The 25,455-nt window shown below is 42.1% G+C and overlaps 1 protein-coding gene across 3 annotated transcripts in view; it reads left to right on the top strand.

Moving 5' to 3' along the window:
• LOC139478272 (inactive tyrosine-protein kinase transmembrane receptor ROR1-like) overlaps positions 1-25,455 on the top strand; it is a 213,856-nt gene that overhangs the window by 102,943 nt on the left and 85,458 nt on the right. The window contains exon 1 of one of the 3 annotated variants that reach the window (XM_071260685.1): positions 16,544-16,704. The exons of the other annotated variants lie outside the window; for them this stretch is intronic. Within the exon in view, the coding sequence (XP_071116786.1) occupies positions 16,653-16,704 (52 nt within the window). The 5' untranslated portion in view covers positions 16,544-16,652. Of the gene's footprint in view, positions 1-16,543; positions 16,705-25,455 lie in introns of those variants that run through there. 3 annotated transcript variants of the gene reach the window in all.

Genomic DNA, 25,455 nt, shown 5'->3' with positions numbered 1-25,455 from the left:
GCAGCATACACAGGCATGGCCAGATACACAAACAATAGTCATACCACAAGATGTTCTGATTTTCGTTTTGCAAGGTATCATTATCTGGTATACATTAACTGTCTTTCTATGTACTCCCACCAGACAATGCGCCTGTGTGGGTATCTGTATGTCGGACTCTAAGATGCTACATGTAGGGCTGTCTGTGTGGGTATCTGTATGTCTGTCACTAAGATGATACATGTAGGACACTAAGATGCTACATGTAGGGGTGGCTATGTGGGTATCTGTATGTCTGGCATTAAGATGCTACATGTAGGGGTGGCTGTGTGGGTATCTGTATGTCTGGCACTAAGATGCTACATGTAGGGGTGTCTGTGTGGGGATCTGTATGTCTGGCACTAAGATGCTACATATAGGGGTATCTCTGTGGGTATCTGTATGTCTGTCACTAAGATGCTACATGAAGGGGTGTCTGTGGGGGTATCTGTATGTCTGGCACTAAGATGCTACATGTAGGGGGTCTGTGTGGGTATCTGTATGTCTGGCACTAAGATGCTACATGTAGGGGTATCTCTGTGGGTATCTGTATGTCTGGCACTAAGATGCTACATGTAGGGGTGGCTATGTGGGTATCTGTATGTCTGGCAATAAGATGCCACATATAGGCGTATCTCTGTGGGTATCTGTATGTCTGGCACTAAGATGCTACATGTAGGGGTGTCTGTGTGGGTATCTGTATGTCTGGCACTAAGTTCTACATGTAGGGGTATCTCTGTGGGGATCTGTATGTCTGTCACTAAGATGCTACATGTAGGGGTGTCTGTGTGGGGATCTGTATGTCTGGCACTAAGATGCTACATGTAGGACACTAAGATGCTACATGTAGGGGTGTCTGTGTGGGTATCTGTATGTCTGACACTAAGATGCTACATGTAGGAATATCTGTGTTGGTATCTGTATGTCTGGCACTAAGATGCTACATGTAGGGGTGTCTGTGTGGGGATCTGTATGTCTGGCATTAAGATGCTACATGTAGGGGTATCTCTGTGGGTATCTGTATGTCTGGCACTAAGATGCTACATGTAGGGGTGTCTGTGTGGGTATCTGTATGACTGGCACTAAGATGCTACTTGTAGGGGTGGCTATGTGGGTATCTGTATGTCTGGCATTAAGATGCTACATGTAGGGGTGTCTGTGTGGGTATCTGTATGTCTGGCATTAAGATGCTACATGTAGGGGTATCTCTGTGGGTATCTGTATGTCTGGCACTAAGATGCTACATGTAGGGGTGTCTGTGTGGGTATCTGTATGACTGGCACTAAGATGCTACTTGTAGGGGTGGCTATGTGGGTATCTGTATGTCTGGCATTAAGATGCTACATGTAGGGGTGTCTGTGTGGGTATCTGTATGTCTGGCATTAAGATGCTACATGTAGGGGTATCTCTGTGGGTATCTGTATGACTGGCACTAAGATGCTACTTGTAGGGGTATCTCTGTGGGTATCTGTATGTCTGGCAGTAAGATGCTACATGTAGGGGTGTCTGTGTGGGGATCTGTATGTCTGGCATTAAGATGCTACATGTAGGGGTATCTCTGTGGGTATCTGTATGTCTGGCACTAAGATGCTACATGTAGGGGTGTCTGTGTGGGTATCTGTATGACTGGCACTAAGATGCTACTTGTAGGGGTGGCTATGTGGGTATCTGTATGTCTGGCACTAAGATGCTACATGTAGGGGTATCTCTGTGGGTATCTGTATGTCTGGCACTAAGATGCTACATGTAGGGGTATCTCTGTGGGTATCTGTATGTCTTGCACTAAGATGCTACATGTAGGGGTGGCTATGTGGGTATCTGTATGTCTGGCAATAAGATGCCACATATAGGGGTATCTCTGTGGGTATCTGTATGTCTGGCACTAAGATGCTAAATGTAGGGGTGTCTGTGTGGGGATCTGTATGTCTGGCACTAAGATGCTACATATAGGGGTATCTCTGTGGGTATCTGTATGTCTGGCACTAAGATGCTACATGTAGGGGTGTCTGTGTGGGTATCTGTATGTCTGGCACTAAGATGCTACATGTAGGGGTGGCTATGTGGGTATCTGTATGTCTGTCACTAAGATGCTACATGTAGGGGTGTCTGTGTGGGTATCTGTATGTCTGGCAATAAGATGCCACATATAGGGGTGTCTGTGTGGGTATCTGTAGAGCTGAGGGGCCAGTTCCTAAATTACATTATGCCATGTTACTTCCCTCTCACCCCAAGGTGTGCACCTGCTGGGCTTGTGGTAAAAATTTACGTACATGCAGTATGTAACTATATACAAGAAGGCACAAAGTCTTGAGAAAACTAGCACCAAGTTGGTTTTGTAATTTTCATTCATGTTATAGTTGAAAGTCAGAAATGGGATTACCTCTTTAAAATGCTCATCCTTTGTGGGGTAGGGGTGATGGGAAGAAATACATTTATTTTCTGTGAAATACATTTAGAAGAAAGTAAAGTTTCTTTAACCATGTTAGCTTAATGATTTATTGTTTTTCCAAACTTATTGTTGATCATCTGCAAAGCTTTTTCGCTGTATACCACTGGCTCAGTACAGTTAACAGTACCGTATTTTGTTGAGTATAGTGCGCACTTTTTTTCGAAAAAACACAGCTGTGTGGAAGGGGGTGCGCATTATACACGAATTATGAGTTTGGATGTTTTTTTTCCCCCATGGAAAGACATTACCGTGAGCAAGAAACACCGGAAATACCATGTCAACAAATCCATACTGAAGTATGCAAAAAAATTATGTAATTACACTGTCTGTCTATAAAAAGTGTTCTTTGTATTTCTGGACTTATGTTTGTAACTTACTTCATTAATTTTATTCAAAATTCCTTATAATATTGTTTTTATTAATTTCGGCGAAATCGTGTGTGAAGCGATCGGAAGGTCGCACAACTCACCGTTATTAACAGCAACCACGGTCAGAATACCGCTATTGACGCCTTGAAACGAACGTTAGTTGACAGAGAATGGATACATATATCATAAATGACATACTTTGACTCGTTAAAAGTCATATTTGTTTTTGTTTGACGATTCTATGTCAACATGAAATTCTCGCGATCACGCGATCACCTGCGCGTGAGCCTTGACGGTGACTGGTCAGACATGTTCCATGTAAAAAATAATACCCGGGAATAGCGATCAACTGCTTCGCTTATGGTTATTATTATTTTAAATATGTTTAGTAAAGGCTGCATATAATTAAGAAAATAATGGAATATATTATTCCTGATAAATAAAATAGTTTCAGATACAATTGTTGCCGATCCTTGCATTAAAAATCCTATAAAGTTATATCAATGGGTGTGTCTTGACCGAATCACCGGTCGATTCCAAGAAAACGTGTGTACAGCTGATTGCTGTTTCCGGCTTAGTTTACGAGAAAATACACAAGGTAATCTTAATCCCTAGATATAAAACAATGCCTAGCAGAACAATAAATACTATTTAAACGGTAAATAAACATGTCTGGTGATTTTTTATCTCAAATTTCGAATTTGTACTGACGAAGTTTCTCATCACCCGTTCGTTTGCCGGACTTCACTGAAAGGGTACGGTGTAAATTTTTTCTGCGCATATTTCTGCGGTAATATTCAAATTTCTTTTTTTCCAAAAATATTGAACCCGCTCGAGGGGGGTGCGCATTATACATGGGTGCGCACTATACTCAAGAAAATACGGTACCCCAAATTTACAGATTCCTACTGAGATACAGTCGTGCCCCGCTTATACGGACTTCAGATATCCGGAAACCTCGGTTCCCGGACGATTTTCATTCAAAACGAAATGATTACTATATAAATTTACCCGTATATACGGAAATTCAGTTTCCGGAACCGGACGGTCATTTCCATACACAAAACACTGAAATGCACTCAAAATTGTCTCACTTATCCGGACAATACACTTCCGCTGGTGTAATCCTTTTATTCGTGAGAAGTCAATTAACCAAGTGACACTGAGTTACGTTTGAGACGAGCTTGTTTATTGTACATGTAATCCCCTTCGGTAAATATGGCGTCTGTGGAGGTCAGGAAAAAAATCACACCCTATCTTTCAGCGAAGTCCGGCAAACGAACGGGTGATTAGAAACTTCGTCAGTACAAATTCGAAATTTGAGATATAAAATCACCAGACATGTTTATTTACCGTTTAAATAGTATTTATTATTCTGCTAGGCATTGTTTTATATCTAGGGATTAAGATTACCTTGTGTATTTTCTCGTAAACTAAGCCGGAAACAGCAATCAGCTGTACACACGTTTTCTTGGAATCGACCGGTGGTTCTGTCAAGACACACCCATTGATATAACTTTATAGGATTTCTAATGCAAGGATCGGCAACAATTGTATCTGAAACTATTTTTTTTATCAGGAATAATATATTCCATTATTTTTTTAATTATATGCAGCCTTTACTAAACATATTTAAAATAATAATAACCCTAAGCAAAGCAGCTGATCGCTATTCCCGGGTATTATTTTTTGACATGGAACCAGTCTGACCAGTCACCGTCAAGGCTCACGCGCACATGATCGCGTGATCGCGAGAATTTCATGTTGACATAGAATCGTCAAACAAAAACAAATATGACTTTTATCGAGTCAAAGTATGTCATTTATGATATATGTACCGTATATCGCTGTGTATAAGGCGACCCCACGTATAAGACGACCCCCCTGTACACGCCTTAAAAATCAACCCAAAATCCTATACTCCGTGTATAAGGCGACCTGGAATGAAACACATGACAAGTCTGACTGATATACCGGTAGAAGATTTAACGTGCTCTTGCCGACTGTAGCGTATTTCGCACACGGACATCACAAATTAGTTAGTTAGTTACTTTGGAGATTTAATGTGCGCTTTCCGACTGATGCGTATTTCGCACACATCACAAGTGCGCACACAAACCTTATATATGCAATAAAAATATGTTTATCTTGCGTTGTTTTTTATCTACAATGATAGGTCGCGTGTGTAACTCCGGCACACGTCGCCATTTTGTGTTTACACGGTACGACACCAAATTGGTGCCCGTAAAATAAAATTCATTTATGAAGTAATAACATATAAGAGACAATGGTGAGTAATTTAATCGCCAATTAACTATGTTGTAACTAACTAGGCTTATGTTTGCTTCACATTCAGCGTGTTTATTCCACAATCACTTGTACACACCGTCTCCAACACTTGTTAATACAACTGTAAAAACAGCGGGAATTGATTTCAGCTTCACCGGTTATCACATGTTAGGTCACATGTGCAATATGCAAATGCTTATCGGTACTTCCGGCTCTCTACTCACGGATGTTGATTGTTTTACCGCGTCAGCTGGTTTGACAATCTGCATCGAGGAGAGGGTCATTTCAACTTTATTTGCAGAAATTATTAAACTTTATTCAAGGAAAAGAGATACAAATCATGTTTATGTATGGAAATAGTTATTTGAACAGTTATTTAGGACGAAATGCGAAGTTTTATTGTCAAATGCTGGGCTGGCTATCGGACGCTGGTTGACATCGCCAGTGGAAAAAAATGTGAGATCTTCGACTCCGTGTATAAGACGACCCCCCTTCTTAGCCCCCTCATTTTAGGTACGAAAAACTCGCCTTATACACAGCGATATACGGTATCCATTCTCTGTCAACTAAAGTTCGTTTCAAGGCGTCAAAAGCGGTATTCTGACCGTGGTTGCTGTTAATAACGGTGAATTGTGCGATCTTCCGATCGCTTCACACACGATTTCGCCGAAATTAATAAAAACAATATTATAAGGAATTTTGTCATCAGTTGCATAATTGAAAAGAAGTAACTCTTCCAGTAATAAGCTGGTTTCAGTTATACGGAAATTCTTTTATACGGACGAATTGTGAAATGACGCAAGTGTCCGTATAAACAAGGCACGACTGTATATACAAGTATCAAGATGTCATTTTTGTCCGTCCCACCAACCGGAAACTCACCCACTGACCTGTAACTCACCCATTCACCTCTCACCCACCTGTAACTCACCCGTTCACCCCCTACACACCTGTAACTCACCCATTCATCTCTCGCCCACCTATAACTCAGCTGTTCACCCCCTACACACCTGTAACTTACCCATTTAATCCCACCCACCTGTAACTCACCCATTCACCTCTCACCCACCTGTAACTCACCTATTCACCTCTCACTCACCTATTCACCTCTCACTCACCTGTAACTCGCCCATTCACCTCTCATCCACCTGTAACTCACCTATTCACCTCCTACCCACCTGTAACTCACCCCTTCACCTCCCAACCACCTGTAACTCACCCCTTCCCCTCCCACCTACCTGTAACTCACCTAATCACCTACTCACCAATGCATCTCCTACTCACCCACCTGTAACTCACCCTTTCACCTCCTTCCCACCTTTGGGGCGGTCGGGTAGCCTAGTGGTTAAAGCGTTCGCTCGTCACGCCGAAGACCCGGGTTCGATTCCCGACATGGGTACAATGTGTGAAGCCCATTTCTGGTGACCCCCGCCGTGATATTGCTGGAATATTGCTAAAAACGGCGTAAAACCATACTCACTCACTCACTCACTCCTTCCCACCTTTGACTCACCCATTCATCTCCACTCACCCACCCACCTGTAACTCACCCTTTTACTTCCTACTCCATATCTGATTATTTTGAAATTTTGTATAGATGATACACTTTTTAAAACCGTGGTAGCTAGGTCTGATATGCTAATGATAGTAAATGGACCCATCATGGTTCATGGTTATCATGGTTCATTGGATTCAGAAATTTTGTTGGATGCCTGTTTTTAATATTAAAGATCAGCTTCACTCTGAAGACCATACTCTCAAACAATCATCATGTATCTATCAACATTATACACTATTCTCCTTTTATTATATATATAGCTGACTTCAAATAACTTTAAGTGGACTCTTACTGGATGTTAGTCTGAAATAAACAATTTTGTCACAAATCACAGGGGCAAAGTATGTTGAGACGGGTGTATTTAATATATGTGTTGTTGAGTGGAGTGTGTGTCTCAATGGCTCCTGCATGACATATGGCACAAGTCTGATGGAGCATGCTTAATGTACACAGCCACCGTAGAACCAGAGGAAAATGTCTTTCTTTGAACAAGGTCTGAAACTGTCAGCAGTCGTAATGGAATTGCAGCAAAAACTTGACAAGATTGTGAGAAAAGACCAGTAACTGACAACCTGCATAGCAGCATGGTAAAAAAGTCACTCCTAAATTTTCATTTCAACAAGTTTTCGTCAGTCAGTGAATAGGTGACTCTACCTCAATACCGCGTCAGTGCTTGGCTGTTAAACGTGACATAAATGTCATTGTATGGAATAAAAACCCTGACTACCAGTGGAATGTTTTTTGTCAAAATCCATTTATCAATTTGCTTCCTCTGCTGATAGCTTTCAGAGTCAATTTCTCGTCATCTAATCACATTTTACACATCAAAAGATTTAAATGGCTATATTCATGGGTTTTTCATGGTGCTTTGCCTGCTCATTACTTGGTGAATATAGATGGAACTGGCCAGTTTTAGGTGTCTCTAGATAATGGTACCAGGGAAATATATCAGTTTCGTAGGACTGGTGAAACTATGGTGGTTTGCGGTGTTAGACGCGACTGGTGGAAGTTAGGGTGGTTTGCAGTGTAAGACAGGAATGGTGGAAGTAGGTTGGTTTGCAGTGTAAGACAGGACTGGTGGAAGTAGGGTGGTTTGCAGTGTTAGACAGGACTGGTGGAAGTAGGGTGGTTTGCAGTGTAAGACAGGACTGGTGGAAGTAGGTTGGTTTGCAGTGTAAGACAGGACTGGTGGAAGTAGGGTGGTTTGCAGTGTTAGACAGGACTGGTGGAAGTAGGGTGGTTTGCGGTGTTAGACAGGACTGGTGGAAGTAGGGTGGTTTGGGGTGTTAGACAGGACTGGTGGAAGTAGGTTGGTTTGCGGTGTTAGACAGGACTGGTGGAAGTAGGGTGGTTTGCGGTGTTAGACAGGACTGGTGGAAGTAGGGTGGTTTGCGGTGTTAGACGCGACTGGTGGAAGTTAGGGTGGTTTGCAGTGTAAGACAGGACTGGTGGAAGTAGGGTGGTTTGCGGTGTTAGACGCGACTGGTGGAAGTAGGGTGGTTTGCGGTGTTAGACAGGACTGGTGGAAGTAGGGTGGTTTGCGGTGTTAGACAGGACTGGTGGAAGTAGGTTGGTTTGCGGTGTTAGACAGGACTGGTGGAAGTAGGGTGGTTTGCGGTGTTAGACGCGACTGGTGGAAGTTAGGGTGGTTTGCAGTGTAAGACAGGACTGGTGGAAGTAGGGTGGTTTGCGGTGTTAGACGCGACTGGTGGAAGTAGGGTGGTTTGCGGTGTTAGACAGGACTGGTGGAAGTAGGGTGGTTTGCGGTGTTAGACAGGACTGGTGGAAGTAGGTTGGTTTGCAGTGTAAGACAGGACTGGTGGAAGTAGGGTGGTTTGCGGTGTTAGACGCGACTGGTGGAAGTAGGGTGGTTTGCAGTGTAAGACAGGACTGGTGGAAGTAGGGTGGTTTGCAGTGTAAGACAGGACTGGTGGAAGTAGGGTGGTTTGCAGTGTTAGACAGGACTGGTGGAAGTAGGGTGGTTTGCGGTGTTAGACAGGACTGGTGGAAGTAGGGTGGTTTGCAGTGTAAGACAGGACTGGTGGAAGTAGGTTGGTTTGCAGTGTAAGACAGGACTGGTGGAAGTAGGGTGGTTTGCGGTGTTAGACGCGACTGGTGGAAGTAGGGTGGTTTGCGGTGTTAGACAGGACTGGTGGAAGTAGGTTGGTTTGCAGTGTAAGACAGGACTGGTGGAAGTAGGGTGGTTTGCGGTGTTAGACGCGACTGGTGGAAGTAGGGTGGTTTGCAGTGTAAGACAGGACTGGTGGAAGTAGGGTGGTTTGCGGTGTTAGACAGGACTGGTGGAAGTAGGGTGGTTCGCAGTGTTAGACAGGACTGGTGGAAGTAGGGTGGTTCGCAGTGTTAGACAGCGCATAGGGTGGACCACTTGTTGACAGCACCAGTGCTAGTTTTCTTTATGTCATTGATTTTGTTCCTATTGCAAGCAGAAGATAAGCACATATATATACTGCTATGTAAGTCTTGGCAGCACAAATTTTGTTCATTATGGCAAATATACTTCTTGTCATATCATGCAACATGGTCATATTTTCAACATATTCTTTAAGACATTTGTATCAGATGCTGTGACTTAAGACAGTTGGTACATACCCCTTGACTATGCATTCTGTGTCAGTATATATGGTCCATGATCACAGCACACTGTGTCAGTATATATGGTCCATGATCACAGCACACTGTGTCAGTATATATGGTCCATGATCACAGCACACTGTGTCAGTATATATGGTCCATGATCACAGCACACTGTGTCAGTATATATGGTCCATGATCACAGCACACTGTGTCAGTATATATGGTTCATGATCACAGCACACTGTGTCAGTATATATGGTCCATGATCACAGCACACTGTGTCAGTATATATGGTTCATGATGACAGCACACTGTGTCAGTATATATGGTCCATGATGACAGCACACTGTGTCAGTATATATCGTCCATGATGACAGCACCCTGTTTCAGTACATATGGTCCATGATCACAGCACATTGTGTCAGTATATATGGTCCATGATTACAGCACATTGTGTCAGTATATATGGTCCATGATGACAGCACATTGTGTCAGTATATATCGTCCATGATGACAGCACCCTGTGTCAGTATATATGGTCCATGATGACAGCACCCTGTCTCAGTATATATGGTCCATGATCACAGCACATTGTGTCAGTATATATGGTCCATGATGACAGCACCCTGTCTCAGTATATATGGTCCATGATCACAGCACCCTGTCTCAGTATATATGGTCCATGATCACAGCACATTGTGTCAGTATATATGGTCCATGATGACAGCACCCTGTGTCAGTATATATGGTCCATGATGACAGCACCCTGTCTCAGTATATATGGTCCATGATCACAGCACATTGTGTCAGTATATATGGTCCATGATGACAGCACCCTGTGTCAGTATATATGGTCCATGATGACAGCACATTGTGTCAGTATATATGGTCCATGATGACAGCATGACATGCACTGTGTTATATATATGGTCCATGATGACAGCACGCTGTGCACTGTGTCCGTATATGTGGTCCACAATGACAGCATACTGTATCGTTATACGCAGCTAGAGAAGAGTAACACCCACCCCCACCCACCCCCACGTGACCGTTGGTCCCATCAGGGTGATTATCAACAACAGGCAAGGATGAATGTTCAAAGTTTAAGAAGTTGGAATCACCGATCAAACTGGTTTACTGCAGAGGTCCTTCATGTTTCCATATGTCATTTATGGGTTTCTCGGAAGATATGCCACTAGCTATGAGACTAGACCAAGTTGGCTTTGCAGACTCAACATTGGAGAGCATCTTAAGGATGCAAGAAGATGCAGGTATGGATGTCCATCCTGCTCCAACTCACTCAGAGGTGTCACTTCCTCAGGTTCCATCTAGATCTCTGATCCTGTGGGTTTTATCTGAACCCATCACATTTCCAGTGCTCTTTAATCACCAATTGCACCACATCAATGGCAACGTTTGGCAAGACAGACAGTCTAGTGTTAGACTGGCTGCATCAGCATACAAGCACCTGCCAGCGGGCCTTGTCACGCTCGGAAACTTTCTTACTGTTGACATGTTGCTTTGGGCCAAGAGTCTTCGTGCCCCTCCCACTTTGTGATGCCCTCTCCCTTCAGATGCCAGTAATGCAACTACCTATGATCATCATCAAGTGGAAAGTAGGCAGGCTCATCAGGGCAGAAGAGGGGCAACTCCATCGTTAAACAATCACATTGACCTGGCTTTGTCTATGAACCTTGACTAAAGACTACTGGATTTCAACTTTAGGCCCACCACAGGACATGTGGGAGGACAGTTTCAAGCTTACACCGACAATTGAAAACTCATTATGTCCGACCACTGGATACTAGAGGGATAAAAGCTGCACTTTCATCAGTGTCCAGCACTTGTATCCATACCTACAGGTCATCAGTTCCATCTGGAAGGGACCAAGTTGGCAGCTGCAAACTTGACCAGAGAAGGGAGCAATTTGTGCACTATACAATACCAATGGAGATTTCTATTCTCTGGTATTGCTAGTGCTGAAATGGGAGATGCATATGATCATTGACCTGAACCTCAACAAAGACCTAGTATGTCTGCCCAAGAAGCTCAGAAGCACTAAAAGGACAGGAGTGGGTTGATAGGGACTGGTCAGTCAGCTTAGATTTACTGGACACAAATCTCTATGTCCCCATCCATACCAATTGCAGACAGTACCTCAATGGAAGGTGATACAAATCCAATCATTGGCTTTGCCCATCACCACCTCAGATTGCATCGTTATATCAACAGTTTCCTCTCGGCTGATACAGCTGCTGTCATACCTAGGGTTTCTTGTTCATTCATCCAAGACAGAGTTTTGCCGCGTACAAGACATTGTGTACATGGGGGCCAGATTCCAGTTAAGCAATGGTATTCTCAGATCCCCCGTAGGATTTTTCATGAGGTTGCAGGCAACGATCATGGAAGCAGTCAATCAGCCCTTCCAATCTTGTCAGTGGTGGATGTCCTTCTGGGGGTTACTGACATCTCTCGAAGATGTCCAGTTCTGACGTCTTAAAACTTTTTTGTTGGACAGACCTGCTCAATGTCTTTGCAGGCTCATTTTTTCTCCACCAGACCACCACTTCTACACTGACACATCCAGAAAGGATGGGGTGCTCACATGCACAGATATATACAGAACTCTGCATGTCTGCAAGTTATCTATGGTTCAACGGACGTGACAACAGTATAAAGTCGTTACCACCATGCGTTGCATCAAAGCCAACAGAAGTGACGTCAATGGAGATCACCCATAGAAACAGAAATGCTGTTATCACAACCAGAAGTGACGTTACAAGAACGTCAAGTAGATGTCAAATTACACAATATTTACAGTGAAAGTATCAGGGTATTGTGCAGTTTCTTAACGTTTCTATGTGCTATTACATCATTACTCTCAGCTGTCCAGGATTACTCTATTCTGGATCCCCCAAACCTGAGGAGGAATGTGGTACATGTTAACAAAGGCTATTAGGCCATCCCTCCCTATGTGCTGCTATAATTCCAAAAGTCCAACTGACCAGGTGCAAGGACAGACATATGCATTCTTGGTGAAGGAGAACTTCTCAGATATATTCCTACAGCAACTTTTACTTTATAATGAGTGCGAGATTGTGATACTATCAGACATATCTAAAGAGAAACCTTTAATGTGTATGTTTACAATGAAAAATATAGGGAAATTGCTTTGTTGGTGTATGATCAATCACGCTTTATGCTATTTGGATTTAAGATGCTAAAGATACTGTGCTTGCCATGAAAATATGATGAGGTTCCTTGAATGATTCAATTACTGAATAAGTCAACTCAATGATTTCCTGATTCTGCAGATCTTATCCGATTGGTCATGGTTATTCAGATGACTTTTCAGGGCCTCTGGGATAATGCAGCTGTTGATTTGTGGAGGGGGAAATAGCCTTCTGATTGCTCTACAAAGCATAGGGAGTCACAGACATAATACATAAAATAAGGTTCACATTCATGTTTAATTGTGTGAGGACAATTATTTTGGTGTGAATTGAGCTGATTGATGTACAATGTGAAGCGTGTTCAGTCTGGGTAATTGTGAAAAATGTGGAGTGGAGTGTAAGATACAGGATTAAGTGTAGCTCTAGAGCTAACCAGTCACTGCATCAATAACAGCTACACAAGCAATTCTTCTCCCTGTCTAGGGCTGCTACCAGTGGACACTGTTTTCTTGAGGCTAGAGCGAGATGGTAATGAAGTTTGTGTTGGAAGTTATGACTATAACAGTGTTTACTGGGGGTCCAAGCAGCTCTAACATTACTGACCAGATCATTCAACAGCATTGATCTATACTTCATCTCAGCCTGTTAATTGACTCTCAGAAACTGGACCTCATTTTATGTGTGTGATCAGGGTCTGTAGAAACCACTTGCTAATACTGAGCACCTTTCACTGGTTTAGATGTAGGGGGATGGGGAGGAGGTCTATAGGGGTCATGAATACTTCAGGAAATAAATGAGGTAGTTTCATGTTAAGATATTCTCCTTGATGACTGTGACATTGTCTCAATGAATGTATTCATACTAGTCATACCTTTTCAATGATAGTGTTATTTTCAGGAGGTCGACATGGGATGACATAGCTTGGTGTAATGAGAAGCATATTGAGTGTGTTGTAGTACGATAGTTTCTTCTTTTGCTTGGCAATAGCTAAACGGTTTCCCAAAGTTTCCCAAGCTTGTGCGTGTCTGTGCTGTTTGACTGTGGCACCAACCGACATTGATCCCCAAACTGACGGCTTCCGGGGAGACAGAAATCGTGCTGTTAGAGGTGGCAAACATTGCCTCTCAAGCACATATCGGCTATTGATTCATAGAGAAAATAATGAAAACTTGCTGCAAGATGGCAGTTGTGGAATATGTGTGCAAGGCAACTTATCAGAGAAAGTTTTACTTCCCCATGAACAAAATCTGTTGTGAGGAAACAGACACTCTCATAATTGATGGAAAAAAGTCTGCCGACTTCTAATTCACAAAAATGAAGAGTGACCTCCAATATTTCATCTGTCAGCAAGGGAACCTATGAAGTTGGTTTCTTTAAAACAAGGTTGTACAAGAGAGGTGAAGTTGGACAATTGATATTAACTCTATCAGTTCTGTTGACCTAGTCCTTGTAGGAAGGACCAAGAGGTTGGCTGTCGTTTTGTCATATATGGATATTGAATTTGCCCACGATAAATGAATTACTAGATTTTCGATCAAATTCTTAAAATAATGACATTTTATCTTTTATTTTTATTTTTTTTAACTAACTGTTCCAGGCATCTGTGTACAGATGTGATTCACATGAAGCATTACTGTTATGTATGACTTCTTATGTGGTGTATTTCATAATATAAAGAAACAAGGGGACAGACAGAACAATATGAGCCATCATTGTGTATGCATGCCACTAGTTCATGCTTGTACTGGGAAAACTAACTTGATGCTTGGCATAGGCTGGTACTCTCTGATAAGATGCATGATGTCTTTGTCCTGTCATGGATACATCCTATGTACACATACTTGGTGGAATAATGCCCAACCCCTTTATCAACTTGTTATCCACCAAGGACTGGTCATAGGTATAACTTGCCTACATGTTATGCAGGTCCCTAAAGCTGCTGGTATAGCCCATGTATGTGTATCTCAACTACCTAGCATCACTTCAACATGCCATGTTGAAGCCAATTTAATATTTTGTCTAAATTGAAGCATTTCTCCCATAATTTGAAACAAACATGAAGTTAATGAGAAGAGATTGTCATAGAGGACATGTTCTCTGAAAGAAATGTCAATATGCTGAGCTGTTTCTTTGCAGGCCTTGATAGAGCTTAAGTGGTCCTGTTTAGCTTTATGTCGAAAACTGATGTGTGCCTCACTTAGGACTTTAATGGCAGGAACATGATGATGACTTGGTAAAGCCCCCCATCCTCCTTTGATTATGATATATGTAAACTGTGTGTATGGAGGCTGTAGTGCACCTTCCTCTGTTTACACGAGGGGCTGGGAGTTTTATCATGGTTTATGTTGATGAAAAGGACCCCTGCTTCCAGGGAACTTGGAACCAACATACAAACTCCAACCTACGTCTTTAACTGGCACATGTACACAGAATATATCTCTAATAATCTGGGTTCTCACTTCACTTCCCTGAATGTTTCTACATTATGGTGTTGACTGTGTGCTGGAAAAAGACACTACCTCTAAGAATTAGTTATATAGCTGCTATCAATTAATAATCACTGCTTTATTGCTGAAGCAATGAAAATATAACTCAATCCCTAAGAATTAGTTTGATATGTCTTCTGTGATAGGTGGAAGATGTTTGTCCTACAACAAAACTGACAAGCTTGCCTGCTAATTAGGACTAATGTTATTGCCTGAACTGGTATTGTACACCCGGCAGAATCTGGGCGTGTTGGATTCACCCAGGAAAAAAACACTGCACCTGTCATCTCGTGGGTTTTTGGTTTTAATGAGGGATCAAGTTAGGGAGATGGTCCACTGCATAAGAGGCAAACTGTTCCCATGAATAATCTGGAATGTAAGGAATAAAAACAACTTTGTAAAATTTGTTGATTAGTATGGGAGATTTCATGTAGAAGAAGTAAAATCATTCTTGGTTTTGATTGATAGCGCATGTGTGTGAAAGTGACAAGATTTTCAAACTGGTATCTGTTTTCCATCATATAGAAGCACTTAGCAAGCACATACTGCAGTGTGTCATGACATATGTGTACATTTTATTGCAATCTGTGGAAGTCTATCAACATTGGAGTGTTACATGTACACTGGGTAATGTATTAAAGTAATAAGTAGTGGCCTCCAAGGGCTTGCTGTTGGTTCATGCTGACCCATGCAGTCTGTGTGGGGTAAATGTGCTTTCCATCTTCACAACAGCAGCTTCTGTGTGTGTTTTTCTGGGAGTTATGAGCAGCCCAATTCTGCTGTACATGAGCGCTAGAAACAGGCTAGATTCATTCACAATTAGTCTGGATGTTTGTTCCCTATCATCAGCTGCATACCAGAAGGCAAAACATGAAAGGCTCATCAGTTGGTGTTGAGATTGTGTGCGTTATGAGAATAAATGAGAATCATCCTTCATAAACATTTCAGAATTGCTAAAGATTAAATCTTTGTTTATTGTAATGACCAAATCTTGTTATATGTATGTGTACATACAGATCTATCGACAGAGTTCTAAGGCCTGAAACAGGTTATCCAATATGTTTCTCCAGACATGTCTTGTGAGTATGGTATGTAGATAGAACCATGATAAAGATAAGAAGGATTATGTGGCTGTATAACTTGGTGATATAACTGAATCTAGATAGCATGGTAGATAATCTACTGAACTCCCATTCCAACTGCTAGGACTTGGAATATCTTAACAAACATTTAGCAGGTTGGTAATGAGGTCAGATATGTGACATAACAGTCAGTAGGCAGTGGACAGGCCAGTGAAGTGGAACATGACACTATAGTTGTAACCTGGGAACCCCTGCCAGACTCTCACAACTCTCTCTCCATCTCCCTGGCTCTCTTCTTGACCCCTGCCGTAGCAGAAACAGCCTGCATACTCCATGTCTAATGGCCTCCCATGTTACTCCAATCAATTAAACACATCAGGAGGTGTTGGTAACGGCCACAGTGTTTTGTAACAGGAGGGGTCGAGGGCAATAGGAAGTGACTGGCCCCCAATTACTGTTGGTCTGCAGCCAGCACTGGAAGGGGGAACCCAGGTGTTAGTTGTAAAGGTTGACTTGGTGGTAGTAGTGGTCAGGTAGGCCCATGGACAGGAGGAAACCAGAGGATTTGTGATGTTAGCCACTCTATTCAGGATTATATGAAATGCTGGATTATCCGTGAACATATTCTGTACTTATGTTTTCTATTGTTGGACTTAAATTTTGGATATGTATCTTCATAATGCCTGGTAAGTACTGACACCATAGTTTTCAATGTTAACAAAATGTTGTCTGATAGTAGCCTAGTATCGTCCTGACAATGAAATAGATTGCTAAATGATAAATGTTTTCAGAACGCAACATATGACTACTTTTACTAATCTTGTATGAGACAGTTTAAAGGTTCTGTTTCCAAAAAGGAACTTATTTAGTTATTGAACTAAACTCTGGAAAATCAGCATCTGTGTACATTGCAGACAATTGGAAGTGTTTGTTTGTAATTCCTGAGAGGTTGTAAATATGTTTTGGGGAACTCATCACATTTGTGAATATTTGTGAAATCTGCTTGTGACCAGACATGATGAACATGGTCTTCAAATGAACCTAAATCCTTTTCTATGACATCATTAGCGTCTTGAAGTATTGTCATGGGTTTAAAGTGGGGTACTACAAAAACACTGACCATGTATTGAGGGGAATTGGAAGGAGAAATGGCTGGGTTGGGTGGAGAAGACAGGATGTTGCAGTTTGCCTCATACAACCAGGGCTAAGTGGACATGCTGCAGCAACAGCAGCAGCATCGCCCTCCCTGCAGCAGGAAACACTGATGTTCTCTGTGGGACATCCACACTTGCCTTGATTTACAACTGGGACTCATTCTTGTTTACATCCTGGCGTCGCTCATATTTACCTCTTTAATGGCATGTTACGAACTGTATTTCTGCTGCTTCTCCATGCCTATTTACCTGCACTTCCTGGGTGAGAAGTGCCTGCTTACAGTCTATACATGTGCCACCACTTATGTTCACTGCACTTTTTGCTGTTTTTTTTATGCTGCCATGAAATTGTACAGTTGAGGTTGGTGACTTTGATGATTACATGTGTGGGACAAGGCTTGCAAGTATCACTGGTATTTTTTTAAACATTGCCAGAATCGGAAAAGTGATTTGTCATTTATATTTTGGTTTATGGATTAGGCATAGCAACAATGGTCTGCTATCAATGTGTGGTTATAAATTGTTTCATAAGCACTTTCTAGAAGTTGATGGATGACAAAGTAGACACACTTTTTGGATAAAAACTTCTTTCTTAGTATGTAATAGTGACAATTCTGTCTAGATCCTTATATATGTCAAGCAAGACAATATATTTATGTAAATTTCATTGTGGATTCTTTCTGTTGTGTCATGCATCAATATGTCTTTGAGATGCAACTTTCCCAACAAAATATCTTAATTTTATTTAGATATGCCAAGAGACAAAAAGCTGGTTGACTACGGTGGTAAAATTTACATAAGAGGTGTAGTAATCAATCAGGTTTGATGTGTTTATCCTCCTGGGTGTCCTGCTGGGGCTTTGTGTGAGTGTGAAGGTGCCACCTACCTGTGTACAGCCATCTTGTGGGGCACACTCAACATAATCAACAATTACATGGCCATTATCATCTAATTGACTGCACTGACCACATCTGAATGAGATTAGTCACAATAGCCTTCTTGTAGCTGGAGAGCATCCAGTGTCTGCTTGCTACCCCTTTGTGCCTGCACACCATTAGCCTGGCTATCTAATGACCTACAACAAAGAAACATCCCCCATTATGCAACATGAGAAATACCACGATTACAGTGATTCAACCTGACTGTCTGTGTGTGATACAGCCGCACAGTGGTGATGACCTATAATGCTGTGTCTGGTCAAGGTGTTTGTGGAGAGGTCAGTCCACTGCCTCACTCCACCAGCCACACCCCGACCTCTCACCACCTATATTACAACTGCATGCTGCATGTATAACACCCTGGCATACAACAGTTCCAGGCTAAATGCCAGACCGGGTTGAAGTCAGCAGAGGAAATTCCTGTTTCATCTGCTGACAGAAATGTCATAGCATCATTGTGTTTATTGAATCAGATTTCTCTATGTTTTGTAAGGCTCGAGTTGTGTATGCAAGTATGCTGTAAGTGATTGAAAAGAAGATGTGCTAGTTGTACACACAACATAATGGAACCACAAGCAGGCAAGCTGTCTATGTCAATTTTCACATTCTCACTTCATCTCACTGAAAAGTCAAATCTGGAATTACCTAAGGATTGCATGCTCAGGAAAGTATAGAGCTCCTGGGCATGTTGGCATGCATTGCTAACAAGATATTTCCCTAGAGGGATTTTTTACATATGTTTATAACATTCTTTACTCCCTTGCGAGCAGGGCATACCAGATCATACTCTGTGAGTTCCCCAAGGGTAATATCTTCCAACTTTAATACTGCCACCACTCAAATGCCACATTCAACAAGATTTCAAGATGTGTGACCACTGAAAACAGGGCTTTGCAGCTTTCTAGTTGTGAAACTATCTAACATTGAAGATGTATGTATGTCACTCATTCCTAGTGCGCTCCAGACCAAGTCATAGTTCATCTGTAGACACCCATGTACATGAAGTGTGGTGTATTGACAGACATGGGCCATGGAGACAATATCAACACTACCAACACTACCAAATAGACCAGTCTGCACTGAATGGGGAAATATAAAATTTTGCTTTAATAATTACATCCAAATTACTTGTGTCATTGTATGACATCAAATTAGCAGTGTCAACCAAGTGGTTTGTTTTTTGTTGAGGAAAAGGAAATTAAACAAACTGTTGTTTTTGTGGCATATATGAAATGTAGTGGTCCTGTGTACAGTGCACAGGTCACAGGTCACAAATCCGGTGAAGTTAAGCGATGTCGTTCATGGAGAATAGTTGGATGGGTGACCGTATTCGTCACCTTAACTCATGAGACTTTCTAGGTATAGTTCCTTACTCCAAAAGACTTTGTTTGAAGTGTGCCTCCGTTCACCCAGCAGTGAATGGGTACCCGGTAGGTATGGGGGCAATGTGGTTGTTAACCTTCTAGTGCCTCAGAGGCAGCTTGGGTTGTATACTTCCAAGGGAGCTGAGAATGAAAGAATCTAATCCTATGACCAGGGTAATAATGTTAGCGCTTTGAGCATACACCTTGTGTAAGGAGGTTTAATGCAATATGAGAACACAAATTATTATTATTATCATGTACAGATTAAATAGATAATGCAGCGAAGAGGGTTTGGGTGATAACTGTACATTGAGGTGGGTTAGGCATATTTTCAGCTCTGGGCCCTTGCCGAGTCGAACCCACCCAGAACTTTTCGGAGATATGTGTAGATTCCCCAACACTGCAGCCTTCTACATTACCCAGATTGTCAGAATGGCTGTATTCCTGGCAGTAAACGTGGGTACTCTCCCAATTTCAATCAACAAATTGGGAGGTACCCAACCTAAGGCACCATTTATGAGCAATGATAAAGGATTTATATTAATATAAAAATGACAAAGGTGTTGCTGTTAGTCAGGGAGGCGGTGGAGTGAGTGTGATCTTAGCAGTGACAGTGGCACTGCTTGTTTAGAACACCCCACAGAGAGATGAAGACATCTTTATCAAGTATACATCTATGTGCTTAGCTACACACTTGGAAATGGCTCTCCTATCCCCTCCAATGGAGACAGCCTACAGGATGATAGATCTAGGAGAAGAACAGCCTGATTTGTTCAAATTGCCCATGAAATTGAGAAAGCCAGTTTGGCAGTAATGACTCTGTTACCAGCCCAATAATGAAGCGATTATCTACCTCACCAACTGCTGTCTACTCTTTTATAATTCAATTTACAAAGTCAAAGATGTCAAGTCTAAACAATTTACTTGTCAACTTTCTTAATCTTGTTTTGTTACAGGGGCAATTTAAGCACATTTTGGTATTGGTTTTCCCAGTGTGACTGATATGGAAGTGCAAGGCATTCAAGACAATTACATATGCATGTATATATGGTGTAGTTGTTATGACAACGCTGTGTTTAACCTCAGTGAGGGGTGGCAGAACACAGGCGAAGTTAATAATCGAACATACATAGTGACATTTGGAGTCTTTATTAGGTTTTATTACTGTAACTATAACTAAATACATAGCAAGTATAATGTAGTGATCCCAATGTGCAAAGTAGACATTCTCATCCATGAAAAGGAGAACTCAGATGCAAGCCAGTATCTTATGAATGCATAAAGTACAAACATGTCGGTAATGGATTGGGCAACTGTAACATTCTGTGAACAAGTGTTGCCTCTCCTTTGCCTGGGGTTTTACTACAGACATCGTGAGTTATTGAACCATGTCTACATTGTGTTGGATATGTCAGAAAGGATTTCTTTACAGTATTCAGGACATTACTTTGGCAGTGTTGTGTTTTCAGAAATTACTGTAGCCACTTCAGGTATTTATGTGTTAATTCAGACAGGACTTGTACACTGCATGTTACAGGTATTTGTTTGTTCAGACAGGACTTTTACACAGGCGCAACAATTATCTCAATCTCTGATAGCTAGAGGGATACAATCAAATAAAACATTGGTCGTTGCTGGTAAAGAAAGATCAACTTGGAACAAAGGTCTGCAATCCAACTTTGTAGAATGTATGCCTCCTGTATTTGTCAATAGACAATGTAGATTTGGCTGAATTAGGTGTAAGGTAGCCAGCTGAGCATGAACTTCCATCACCTTCAAGTATTTACTCAGAAAACACTGTTGCACTAAGAGGATTAAGCTTATGAAAACCTGTTAATGTCTGGTATGGGAATACCATGGGGCCAGTGTATGTTTGTTTACTGTGACCCAGCCATGTGGAACCCATCAGCTCCGCACAAGCTTGCTCCGTACTGAGGAAAACACTAAAACTGTCAAATAAACATATTGGATAATCTATATTCATCTCTTATACTTGCTAGGAGGCTAGTAAGAAAAGATATAACTTGAGGCATGTTAATGGATTTAGGCAGTAATCAGTGTCAGAGTGACCTCTGATGTGCAAGGTGCCTTGATTCACCCAGTTCCTACTCCCAACAGGAGAGATCCAGTATTACAGGCTTAAATGCTGGCCATGTACTGGTGAAGGAGAAATGACATGTGATATATTGGGATTTGTGTCAGTTTGTTGGCTAACCAGCTGTGCTCACCATTTGTCTGCTCATATCACAAACCTTTCAATAAATGGTTGCAATAAAACAGAGGAAATGGAAAGCACATATGAAAAGAGAAGTTAGGTTATTCTTTTTCCCAACCATGTTTGAATTATTTACTTGGGAAGGACAGGTATAAGTAAGTACACTGACACTGACAGTATTAGCTCAGTGCATTGTATGTTTGTCCCGCCCACTTGATTGCACTGATTCCTGCTTGCTAAACCCCAGGTTTGTGTCTTCCATCACACTGCATTCTTCTTTGTCAGGGAGGTTGTTGGGATGGGATGGCAGTGTTGTGGGAGTGAGGGTGAAGCAGGAGGGGGTGGGGATGGGATGGCAGTGTTGTGAGAGTGAGGGAGAAGCAGGAGGGGGTGGGGATGGGGTGGTAGTGAGGGTGAAGCAGGAGGGGGTGGGGATGGGATGGCAGTGTTGTGAGAGTGCGGGTGAAGCAGGAGGGGGTGGGGATGGGATGGCAGTGTTGTGGGAGTGAGGGTTAAGCGGGAGGTTGTTGGGATGGGATGGCAGTGTTGTGGGAGTGAGGGTGAAGCAGGAGGGGGTGGGGATGTACCTTGGTGTAGTCATCTGCCATGGGGGAAACAATACCACACCACTTAGGCCCTGCAGGAGGTGGGCTGGGCAAGAATTACAGGCTCTGGCTCTGGCTCTTGCTACAGCTGTGGATGCATGCTTCACCCAGTAGTAAACTAACATATAGCTTTTATTACACAATACAATTTTCTCTTCTAATTTGCCCCCTGATTTCATAGCTGGCTAGACTTGCTTATTTATCATCTAGATTGTTTTTGGTTTCATAAAGCGGATATATGCCACAGTGATGGTGCAGGACTAGACTGAGTAGTTGCTACAGTATGTACTAACCTTCCCCACAAGTGTAACAGGAATGGAGGTAAAAAGTCTTTGATAGGTGGCTAATGAGAAGCTTAAGTGTTTTAATTTTGTGCCTCATTTAGTTCAAGCAGTAGAACCGTGTAAAAACCTGTGTGAGTCTGTATTCGTTTAGATGATGTTCTGTAAATACCCAGGTGGTGTCAGGCAGACTTGATGATGAATGTGTAGAGGCTAAATGACCAGTAGCAAGGACCGCCTCCCATTGTTGCTGTTTACAACCACAATCAATCTCCTGTGTTTCCTTGGCATTATATCTCTACTGCTTCTCACACACTCACACTGGCAAAGGAATCTTTTTCAACTCTTTAATCAGATTCTGACATTCACTCACAAAAAGTCTTTTGGTGAAGTTTTTGCAGTGTCATCAACGATGGTGCTGCCCACGGTTCACTGCGTGTGTTGTTAATTATAGAGAAGTCTTACTTTTGTGGATGATCATGTCTGCTACATATGGGCTGTAGATTGGCCATGCTGGCACAGTTGAGTGTATAAACTAATTGTGACCCTCTGGGGGGATGAGACTACTTCACTGTGCATGCATGTCCTCTCACCTGGACCTCTGCTGCACGCGCAGCCAGTGAATGCCCACACTGACACAGACTGGGCAATGCTCCTCACAACATATCACATCTTCACATCTCATTTTCACAAGCATAAAGTAAATTTCTTTCGAACATTTTGTTAAATGTTTTTTTGTTGGTATTTCCTCAGAATATCATTGCAAGATGTACATGCATCTTATCCACAGTAAATCAGTTTGGAAATATGCAAACAAATTGAAATGACAGACAGACAAGTATTTCAACCAAGATAAAAGAATGAGTGGAAACCCTTACCTGCTTAGAAATGGCTTATGAAAGGAAAGGTAAGGCAATAATGAAAACATGAGGTGTTTGTGAAACCATGTAATATTTTGTCTTCTTCTCCTGACCAGCTTGTTTATCATAAGTCTTACTCACATGCCCTCTGTTTCTGTCTGCACCTCGTTCTCATTAATATCTCTGTTTAGAGTTGTATGTGTGTGCTTTCCACATCTTCTTCCATTGATGCGTGCATGTGGATTAAATGATATCAGGAATTAAGGTCTCAGCGGCCCTTGGTGCCAGACTTGTGGCCTCATTATTTTATTGTGGCATGTCTGACCAGACTGGATAGTGATTGTAATGGGTCCTGAGAGGTGATTGGGGTGGCTAGCAGATATGTGAGGTAAGGTGAGCTCAGTGTACTTCTCCAAGGAGGAGATGATTAATAAACCACACATACATACTACACACAGTGGCAGTCTTGTGCTCCACGGATATGTGGTGTGAATGTAGTTACAGAGATAAACATCATCTGGAGATTTAGGGTATCTGGCACAAACACAACACACCAATATTTGCTCCAACAATACGCAAATGATAATGACATACGTTTTATGGGGCAGATATGCATAAAAAGTAGCAGCACATTTCTGTTATCAGTTATCCTTAGTGTTCATCCATATCAGATCAAACAAACACCAGTCAGGCACATATCTGTACATGTTGATTAAGAGCCCACAGCACCCTCATAGATGTATGTACATCACATGCCACATTACCTAACTATTGCAGTTTATGACTGAGAATGTGGAACGGCCTACAGAGTCTGCATGTAAACCACAGCAGTGGAGGCAACATGAAAGACATGGCACCAGCCACTCATCATGTTGCTCTCTCCATGTGTAGATAACAGGAGCTTTATGACAAGGCTAGGCAGGGTGCACATAAACCCTGAATGTACACTCAGATGGGAGAAGGAGGAGGCGAGTGACAGGATGGGGGTATTCATGGGGAATCTTATCTCACCAACAGATGCATACATTTTAATTCAACCTGCTAAAAACAAGTTGCCATAGAAACGTTATGAATCTGGATCATATCAGAATATTTGGCGATAACATACTTTCTGAAATATAGCTTCAATTTTGCAAAGATCCAGATTTTGTGATAAGGAGAGAACATATGGTGTAAGAGTGAGTGGTATAAACACTGTAGCTTGATGAAGTATTTTTGAAGAGCTAGACAGAAGAGTAGATCCTCCCCATCTGGGTCTGGCTAATGCTGCTGCCATGCTGCCAGGCATTGCACTTGATCAGGAATATACAACTTGAACTAAATGGATGTCACATGAAGCTTGGCTTGTTGTACACACTATCTTTTGCCTTATGGGAAGAACAAAAAACATATTTCATCCAATTTGTTTTTAAGTTTGTGTGCTTGGCTCTTATTTGGAAGGAAGAGAATAGTGGATGACTTGATAGGTGTTATCATTCTCACAGAAGCCTGGCACCTAGTCTAACATATAGAACCAGAAATATAGTTATCTTACTTACAAATATATTTCTAAAAATAATGATAAAATCCAAATGGAAGCCAGAGCAATATAGACTTGCCATATCATTCTACACTTGAGTTGGACTCCTTTTTTAATTTATTTGGGTCTTGGAGACCAACAACCATGACACCAGGTTAGGGTAGTTGTGTGTCGTGTCGTGACCACTCACATTAGATGCTAGTCTACCCTGGCCCCATTGGAGGGTAGTTGTGTGTCGTGTCGTGACCACTCACATTAGATGATAGTCTACCCTGGCCCCATTGGAGGGTAGTTGTGTGTCATGTCGTGACCACTCACATTAGATGCTAGTCTACCCTGGCCCCATTGGAGGGTAGTTGTGTGTCACGTCGTGACCACTCACATTAGATGCTATTCTACCCTGGCCCCATTGGAGGGTAGTTGTGTGTCATGTCTAGACCACTCACATTAGATGCTAGTCTACCCTGGCCCCATTGGAGGGTAGTTGTGTGTCGTGTCGTG

This window comes from Haliotis cracherodii, unplaced genomic scaffold (genome assembly GCF_022045235.1).
Source record: "Haliotis cracherodii isolate W230 unplaced genomic scaffold, xgHalCrac1.p SCAF_4, whole genome shotgun sequence".
NCBI classification, from domain to species: domain Eukaryota; kingdom Metazoa; phylum Mollusca; class Gastropoda; order Lepetellida; family Haliotidae; genus Haliotis; species Haliotis cracherodii.
The sequence above is the reverse complement of the archived record's forward strand: the minus strand, read 5'-3'. Positions and strand labels throughout refer to the sequence as shown.